This window comes from Apus apus, chromosome 4 (assembly GCF_020740795.1).
Source record: "Apus apus isolate bApuApu2 chromosome 4, bApuApu2.pri.cur, whole genome shotgun sequence".
Lineage (NCBI taxonomy): Eukaryota > Metazoa > Chordata > Aves > Apodiformes > Apodidae > Apus > Apus apus.
The window spans coordinates 74,205,868-74,215,692 of record NC_067285.1 but is presented as its reverse complement, the minus strand read 5'-3'; the positions used below and the strand labels follow the sequence as shown (position 1 = coordinate 74,215,692).

Sequence of the window (9,825 nt, the reverse complement as noted above, 5' to 3'; positions counted from 1 at the left end):
TGACCAAAAAATGTGATGATTCCTCAAAATCAAAGAATGGCTTTCACTTTTTGAAATGAAGTATCTCGAGGCAAAAAATGCACAGTGACCCTTCCTATCCAGCCACTTATAAAAATAATTTTATTTCTCAGCCTGGAAGGGCTATGTAAAAAGCCTATTGGATTAAAAATTTTTGTGGAGAAAAGGAAATAATCATCAGCTGGACCTGGGGTGAGGCTGTACAGATTAAAACTCAGGGCAGACACTTTGTACATTTACATCCTGAGGGTGGAGGTGGGTTATTAAGTTAAGAGCAATCCAGGGAGGGTCAGGAGGGCAGTGATGAGGGGAAGAGAACATATATACACACCCTTCACATTTGTCCTATGAAATGTAATATGACTTCCTTCAGAAAGATGTGTATGATTTAAATTTGGAAGGGAAAGTACTGGTCTGGTTAAAAAGGAGAGAAAGAGAGAAGGGAGTGAGATCCAGAAAGTGCTTGTGTGTGTGTGCAAGTACATATACACGTGTTTATTTGAAAGCTGTTGCAGCTCTCCAAGGAAAGTGGGTCAGCAGCTATAATGAAGTGCAGCAAGCTTTTGCTTTTTAGTAACAGAAAAAAAAAGATCCTGCTGTCTTTCCATTTTCTTTTTCTTTCCACTCTCACCTCCTTAGGTAACGAAGGCTTGCTCTGATCAGAAGCAGGTTGTATGTTCAGAGGGGTCATCATTGCAAGAACAAAGGCGTAACTATAGATAAGCTCAGGCCTGGCTGAAAATTACATAAAACAAGCCATAGCAAAAAATTGGCTAAGGAAATCAGAGACAGGTTGTACTGTCTAAACATAGTGAGATGTAAACAATCTAGACAAGAACACCTACCCACAAACCCATTCAAGGGAATAAAAAGGCAACCTGGGAACAGCCGCAAAGCATCTTGCAAAGATGTTGCAAAGTAGGCGTCAAAAAGCTAAAGAAAATTATTTTCTCATTACGTCTAGAAACAGATGTTCAGCTATCTTAGAAAACAGGCAAAGTTGGCACTCAGTCTCAACAATTATTATTTAGTAAACAGTATGTATTTTATTATAGTTTTATGACAGTTAATACTGATATGTCTAAGTAGTCTTACATTTATTACTTATTATATATTCTGTTTAATTCCAAAGTACAGGTCGCCAGTATTTCAGGAAGTGGAAATAGTATTCTGGTTTTGTACACTGGGCATGATTCTGTATGTGTAACAGATAGAAGGATGTTACAGTGTGTGTGTATTTTTCTGGCCAATGCAAGAAATACATGCAGCTGTAGAACTCTCCATTCACACAAACCGCTACTAATCACAACCAAGACTAACTAAACTAAACTAATTTAGCTTTTACAGCTGTACACATCAGTAAACTTGAAAGCCAAACTTGTTTGTTTTATTTTACCTTGGGGCACATAAAATCATGGTATTTGGCAGCATGGAATAAGGGACATTAAATCGGCTTTTATGCTGTTGTTAAGGAACCCATAGAGGATGGGATTCAAGCAGCAGGACATCATACCCAATAAATGGCATATACAATATACTAATTTAAAATGTCTGTTAGAAATGAGAGTGGCATTAAAATCTGTCACAATGTGGAAAAGGTGAAGAGGCATCCAACTGAATCCAAAAACTAGGATTAGCACTGTCAGTCTGCAAAAAACTTTCCGAGATCTGGTCTTAATTCTGATGGTGGATCTTTGTACTGTAATCATGTCCTGGATCTCTGTGTTTTCTTCCGGTTTCATCTCAAAACAGATAGGTATCCCAGGGATGAATTTACTAGAGGCAGCAAGCTGGCTTTTTTCTGTGCCAGAGGTTTCTGGAAGGCCTCTGGAATGAGGATCCTGATGATGCCTCGAAATAGCTGGCATCACACTTGAAGTTTTTTTACTGTATCTTCTGTGGTGCTTTCTGCCAAAGGTGCAGCTCCACCTGGAATGGCTGGAGGGCTGCACCTGCGTGCCAGTACTCTTAGAGGGATGAAGGGTTAGGTTTATCATCTCCTTTTCTTCAAACTTGGCTTCCTTGTTTGACAGTCTGGAACCTATGCTCCTGCAGACGCTGGTGTGACTAGCAGTTAAACACACCAGGGGCAATATATACTGCATGAACAATAAGGCAATTGTAAAGGCAATTCTGTAGGAATCAGAAGGCCACGACTCAATACACAAGAGCCTGTTCTCCAGTGCCTCTAAACTGAGAGTTTTGCTGAGGTCCACAGTTTTGTGGAAAACTGGCAGAGGGGAGCAAATTGCAAAGCCAAATGCCCAAATGGTCACTGTTAAGAAATAGCCTTGTTTTGCTGTTAAATTGCTAGAAAGGGGATATTTGATCATACAGTACCTGACTGCAGCGATAGATACTAACATCAAAGTTGAAACTAGAACTGATGCACACTGGAGGAAGGGCATTACATGGCACATGACAGTGCCAAACATCCATTGGTCAAGCAAGACAGATGTCAGTGTGAAAGGTGAACAAAACAGCACAACTAAGATGTCTGAAAATGCCAAGTTACCTATAAGAATGTTTATTATTGTCTTCTGCTTGCGCTTGAGTAGAGCTGTTAGTATAAGCAGATTTCCCATAAAGCCAGTCAGACTTATAAGTGTGTACAGCCCAATAAGGAAGTACTGTATGTCGTCAACACTGCTCTTATAATCTTCCCAGGCAGAAAAATTCTTCGCAGTAGCAGAGGTATTCTTGGTCAATGTCCTGTTGTTATGGGCTTTGAATCCAAAATCCATTTTACAGTCCTGCTTAGAACAACAAAGACATTAATTAGGACCTGAAGGAAGGATGATATTGCTATTAATCAGAATGTAAAGGAACATAAATTTACTTTGTATCACCTTAATGCAAATAAATTAACAGTGATGTTAGTCTACTGTGAGCTGGATCCTGCTTAATTCAGGTCAACACAAATTAGTTTCATAGGATTTATCATGTGGTGTGCAGCACACTAAGGCCTCCTACCCGGCTGCTCATATGGGACAATGGCAATTTAGGATTCTGCATTATGACTCTGGCTTTTACCTGTGCTTCACTACAGACCATATTGTCAGCCTTTCCATGAGGGAGCAGTTAGCTACAAAACCAATCCATTTAGAGCTGGTGAGATTACTCATGTGAGTAACAGCTCATTGATATGAGTAAGGAAATTACAATCACCATCTGGGCACGTGCCAAATCATTACAGTACAGCAAATTACAATGAGAGCATCTGAAAATATATGACTTTTTTTTTTTTTTTTTTACATATGCTAACAACTGCAGTAGCATTTCTTACCATGCTAATACGAAGCTGACACAAAATAGGTGAGGGCTTTCAAAAAGGATCAGCTTATAAGGAGATCTACTGTCCATGATCCAAGATGGAATTCCTAATGTGGTGCATATATAAACCATCTTCTATTAGGTGTTGAACATATTTTAACTGTTGCTCAAGCAGAAAGGAAAGCTGCCACAAAACATCTAAAGTGATTGGATATAATACAGAGAAGACAGTGTTAAACCCCACACAACCATTTCAAAATTCAGGGAACTGCTAATTTTTCAGCACAGAAACATCTAACATTAAAACCCTCATGGTCCCTCATGAAAGTTTAGAAATACTTATTAGAAAAAAAAAAGTTAGATATTGCAAGAGTTTGTGTCTTGCAAGTAATATGTTGGGAAGAGGGGAAAAGAACTAAGCCTTGCCAGCTTCTTACAATGTTGAGTTAAAGTGCTTTTTAATAGCTAAAATAGAAGTAAGGATTGGATATTGGAATTTAGATAATCTAAATACTATAATTGTATGTGTACAAGCAGGGTGGCATTAATGCAAATGATTTCTGTTTGATTTTATTTTTTTCCCAGTCTCTAGTGAAATAGTGGAAAACCATATAATAGACATAACAACACTATCTGAGACTACTCTTGCCTCTAAACCAACTGGACTAGGGATTCTGTAAGTGATCCTTTCTCTCTGTTTCTGTATTCATATTAGAAGTTTTCCTTTTGGTGGGCTTCTCTATACAACTATTAGCTAGAGAAGTAAATAGTTTTTTTCTTAATTTTTCTGAGGTTATTTCTGCTAGTAATAATCTGAAAACAGTATGATCTGTGGACCACAGTGACCTCCAAAATCAGCTTCTTTTTTTTTTTTTTTCTGTTCTGTAAATGTGATTCAATATAATATTTTTGTCTGGATAAAATACATTCCCCTACCTCAAGCTTATGGAATTATGTCCCTGTGATGTCATACTTTTGTCATTTTTCCCCCTTTGCTCAGCATGGAGGAGCAATAGGTTTTGTTACGACTGATGCTTTTGCAGATATCAGTGCATGTCCGCTTTCTGTAATCTGCAGAGTCTCTTTTGATTCATGAAAGCCATTTAAACTGTATTTCAATATGAAATATTATCTGCCCAATATTTTCAGGGTGAACGTTCCATTATCTTTTCACTACCACATTCATCTTAGCTGAGAAACATGTAGGAAAAACCCTCGCATACAACTGAGGAGTTAATACTAAAAAAGCCTTAAGTGGAAAATTTTTTTTTTGCTTGGACATCTGCCTTTTCCAGTTTATATATTGCACAGATTAAGAGAGCACTACTAGTTGAGCATCCCACTGCCTGGTAGCAGGTTTGAAAAAGATCAGGACTTCTTTGAAAACAGAAAACGAAACTTTACACAAGAGCTAGATCTGTCCAAATCTTCGTTACTAACAAACCAGTCAATGGCTGAGAATAGGAAAACTAATAGGAGAGGGAAGGAAATCCAGTACCATCTTGAGATTCAAAAAACCTCAACAATTCTTACAATGTTCTCAAAGTGGTAATGACTCTAAATAAATGATCTTTTCATTTTTGTACGTGTGCTACATGTGCAACTCTTTGCCAAGAGTTATTCTGTATATTCTTTTAACTGATACTAGGTTGAAAGACTAACCTGTAAAGGAGATAAAAACAGCAGATGTTTCTCTCTCAGAAACCTGCATACTAGGATTGCTTTTAGAGTATCTACAGGTGTTTTCAGTAACAGTTAAATTCCCACACGTAGTTTCATGTGTCCTAAGGTCACACAGTGACAACGCAGACTGATGTTTAAGTTACAGTTGCAGCTACATGGGAAAGTTTTGTTGATCCACATACCGAAACTGCAGCTTCCTGGTGATATTGGCTTTCATTGAAAAGGTTGATCATAGGCCATAGGTTTATCAGTGCTTGGAGAAAAAGCAGGCATCCCTACTGATAGAAAACACTCTCTTTCTAGTTAGTCCATTCAATTTCAATTATGTGCTACAGTCTGAAGAGAAATCTGTCTGTTTTCATTCATTTTTGCTTAGTTTTAATCAATGGAATCTATGAAGAGATCTTACAAAAAAAAATCTGGTGGTGTTGCAGTTGCTCTTTCAGCTTGAGTGCCACTGGCAGTAAAAATACAAATGAAAATGTTCCTCCTGTACCATTGATCTTCAGTCCCCAAACTCATATTAGCATACCACTGATTTCACAGGTCTGTGTGCACCTTCTGGCATTTATCTTTCTGCTTTAACAGCTGCTTCTATTTCAGGGTTCGCTCACTCTCCCTCTTGTTATTGCAGCATGTGGCTGTAGCTTTCAGGGAAATGAAGATTCCTGAAAAACCCACTGTGGGAAATAGAATTAAATAATAGAGCCTCTTTTGAAAATGTTCCCCTCATATTTGAAGTGTATTTCTAAACTGAATGCACCCCAGTGCCAGGGTTCTCTTGCACCTGTTCTCAATATCAAATTTAATCAACCTGAAGGTACCTACTGGTGATTTTCTATCTGTCAGCTCCAGAAGTTGGATCACTTTCATTTCCTACATCAATCTGTCAATAAATAAGGCCCCCTTTATGTACTCCTGGTCTGCATAAACTCCCTGAGACTGTGCTCAGCTACACCTGCATGAGATCACACCCTGTGAGCTTTCAGTGGGCTTGCTTTGGCCTCCTTTAGTTTCAATGTGATGCTTGAGACAGCAGGCTAGGCTGCACAAGTCAGGCTGACTGCAGTTTTGTGTCAGGATCCAGGGTGGACTTGAATAGTTACTGTGATAATCAAATCAATGCAGTTAACATTAAATACAAGTAGTATTTGTGGTTATCTTTTACCACAAAATGTCTTTTATGACAGTTGGATGTACCCTGATCTTAAAAGATTTAACGTAACTCTGATCATATTTATCTGAGATACACCTCAGTTTGACTGTCTATTGTGACTCCTGTTTTCACCAAAATCATGCCTCAGAAGAGTTTTCACCTGCAGTTGCTCTAAGTCCTAAAGTGTCAGGGAGAACTTAAACCATTATTCAGGTTTAGCTGAGTTAGAGGTACCACATAACCAAAATTATGCTAGTTTAACATGTTCAAAATATTATTAAAATTCATCTCATTATTCCACTTAAAGTTATAATTTAAAATAATAATTTAGGAGAGAGGATAGGCTAGATACTTCTCTTTTGCTACATATCTCCAGGGAAATTTTCATTAATACAAAAGTTAGGCAGGCAACCATCCTCCTCTGAAGGCAACTGGTCTTTCAGAAAATCCTCCTTCTATTAGATGAGCAACTTATATACGGGTTTATTACTGAATAAGAACATATATCCTACAATATTAACATCTGTTAAGTTGGCTCTCAGTTCATTCTGTATATACAATATCTATACAGGACAATTTTTACAGCTGTGAACAAATGACAATTTGGGAGACCTTTTTCTACCTTAAAAACAATTAAAGACACACATACAGGGATGAAGTAAAATCTGAACACTCCCTGAGAAATACAGCCTTTCTGCTCCCTTAAAACTGGAGTGATTTCTCCATAATACTGGAGAAAAGAAGGTCTGAGAAAGCCTTTAAACTTCTACACAGTTGCAAAGAGTTAATATGACATCCTGTAACTGCCTGACCACCTAAGCATAAGGAAAGCACCGAGCTATGCCGTTACTACTCGAGAAATGATGCCCTCACATCACAAAAGACCGAGATAAAGTCTGAGTCAAAAATTGAAACCACTGAAGAGTCACATTCACAACACAAGCTAGAGATGAAATGCTGCTGCTTCAAATGTTATTCATTACATGCAACAGCATAAACTAGCCTGAGAACCCAGGAGAATTCACAAGACTGTGATTACTTCAGAAGTCCAGAAAAACAGATTTTTGTGCTTGTTGATGCTACGCCTCTTCGTGTGCCTAACTAAAAGAATTGCAACATTATCCTGGAAAACAGAAATACAGCTTCCCAAGATAAGCAAAAGCCAACTAATGAGATTATTTCTCCAGCTCCAAGGAAATGTTACGCAATGTAACGGGGTATTTGTTGGTCAGAACAGAGAACTGGAAAAGCACGACTACATTTTACGCCAGGGAGCGCGGCAGCTCCAGCCTTGCAAAAAGCCCAGCCCAAACGAAAACGGGAAAGACTCTTATTTTTGCCCTTCTCCGCCTCGCTAGGGCATCACTTGGCACTGCGCGCTCCGCACCGCCCTGCGCCCGAAGCCCGCATCCCTGCTCAGCCCGGAGCGCCGGGCTCAGCGCAGCCGCCTCGCTGCGGGATGCGGGATGCGGGATGCGGGACGGGCCGGGGCCGACCCTCTCCAGGGACGCGCAGCCGAACCCGCCCTCCCTCACCGCGGGGAAGCGGAACCCCACGATTTCCACGCATTTGCTGGCAGGGCGCTGCCCCGCGCAAACTTGAGTAGCCGCCCTGCCAGGAGGTCTGATCTCAGCCACGGCGCTGCTGCGCGGCGGCTCTGCGTCCCGCGGAGCGATACCTGCGCGCGTCTCCCGCGGTGCCGGTGCCTCGGTTTCGCGAGGCGATGGTAGGCGGAAAGGGCCGCGGGCGCGGATCGCGGTGCGAGGCGGGCAGCCCCCGGCGGCACTCATAGCTCCGGCCGCAGCGGGGAGAGCGCGGCTGCCTGGGAGCCGCAGGCTGCCTGGCGGCGCATCTTGCGCGGGTGCCAGGGCGGCGCCGGGACGCGCCTGCCGCCCAGAGCCGCGCCCGCGGGCGGATGCCGGTGGCGGCCGCCGTGCTCGCTGCTGACCCGGCCGCCGTCGGGCTCAGGGTCAGAGCCGCCGCTCGGGCGCATGTCGGGAGGCTGCTCCGGGCGGGACGTGGAGCCGGATATTTTAGCCTGACACGGTATGACAATTAGAGTTTCCATGGAAATACAGTGAGACTATCAACAACCCCGCACTCGCCAGTATGTAAGGGACGCGCTCCGTTTCTCACCCGGAATTCAGGACGCAGCGTTTTGCAGAGGCGAAATGTTCTGCGTGTGGCGGGACATGGGGAAGCGTGAGCCAAGCGACCGCAGAGCACTGACCTGAGCGCCCGGTGGTTCCTCTGTCTTCGGGTAGAGCAGAGCTCTGGTGGTATTTATCCATACTGCTCAAACACCCTTTAATTTTTTACCATTATGTTAGAACAGGTGGGAGGTGATGGATTTCCCCCAAACAGTGTTCCTTTCTCAGTCGAGAAACTTGAGTTCTTACAGAGACAAATATCTGAGGGATGGTTTGAATTTAATCTGGGCCGTCAGTGGGAAGGCAGGGCATTTTTTAAAAGGAGTATTTTAAAGTGTAGAAATTGCTGGGTATGTCATAACATAAAGCATGAAAAGACAAATTCTGCTCTTCTCTCCAGCTGCTATCTTCTAGCACAAGAAGAGTCATTGATCATAGTCCAATTACAGGGCTACTGGAGAACTGAGTGACATGCGGGTCTCTGGGAGCACAACTGGCAGAATCTGACACAAAAATGTAATGAGTTTTTCATTTTCCAAGGCACTCCTTCGACAGTTGATATTAACACAGCACTGCAGAAAAGCTGTCAGTATAATTAGCCCGTGAAAGGCTGCCACACAAAGACTAAAAGGCTGGCTGGAACATACTGTAAAACGATTTTCAAAAGTCCAGTTAGGTTCTTAGTTTAAGTTAGGTTAAAACCCACCATTTTAGGGTAAGTGGTCAGGAACAATTAACCCTAATCTTCAGTGGATGAGCTCAGGATGGCAGGGGAGACTGCATCGCATCTTTTTTTCACCCGCTTTTGCATTATTCACCACCCACTGCTGGTGAATCACGGCATGTGCAAGTGGAGCACAGGGAGCTGCCAGGTGGAAGTGACGTGCCAATCTCATCCTTTAAGACAGCTCTCCTGTTACTCACAAAAGAGAACAAAATTAATCCTTTTTATGGCTGAGCAGCTGTTCTTAACATTTTTTACCATCTTCCCACCTTACACTGGTGGTGTTGAAGCTTTTCAAGCAAATATATGACCTGAAGATAGAAACCCACTCTGGTTGTAACCTGTGATGGGGCTTTAAGACAATATCCCAGGGCACAAATTTACCTGGATTTCCCTTATTCCAGGGGAGCTTCTCACATTGTTGGCCACACTGCTTGAGGTGGATGCTCCTTCCTGGAAAGAGGGAAGTTTTAGAGACACAGTATCTTTCTATGAAAATTTCTGGCTACAGTAGACTGACATTGTCTTTAAAAAACAACAAACATCTAAATTTGCTGGCAGTGCCCACAAATGGGAAATTATGGTTTCTTGCATTGCACAGCTATGATTTCTGTGGGATGCAATTTTGTACCTTTGTAAACATACCAACAGCCTGCCCCCATGTTGATAGCTTCTAAGGAGGACAGTCACTTACTACAGTTTCCCCAACAGCTTCCAGAAATTATGTGTTTCTTACCAGGAGCAGTCAGTAAGACAAGTGTTTCTTCCTCAAAGCAATTTTCTTTAAGAACAGAATATCACACTTGTTTTGTTAGTTGTCT

General features: G+C 41.8%; 1 protein-coding gene across 1 annotated transcript; it reads right to left on the bottom strand.

Moving 5' to 3' along the window:
• Window positions 1-257: 257 nt before the first annotated feature.
• Window positions 258-7,990, bottom strand: NPY5R (neuropeptide Y receptor Y5). Its single transcript, XM_051619264.1, has 2 exons — window positions 7,809-7,990; window positions 258-2,771 (listed from the first exon to the last, which is right to left on the bottom strand). Exon 2 carries the CDS (start codon window positions 2,760-2,762, stop codon window positions 1,431-1,433), a length of 1,332 nt encoding a protein of 443 aa, XP_051475224.1. The 5' UTR covers window positions 2,763-2,771; window positions 7,809-7,990; the 3' UTR covers window positions 258-1,430.
• Window positions 7,991-9,825: the final 1,835 nt, after the last annotated feature.

Coding starts and splice junctions, on each gene's coding strand:
- NPY5R (XM_051619264.1), bottom strand. CDS start 2,762: ATGGATTTTGGATTCAAAGCCCATAACAACAGGACATTGACCAAGAAT.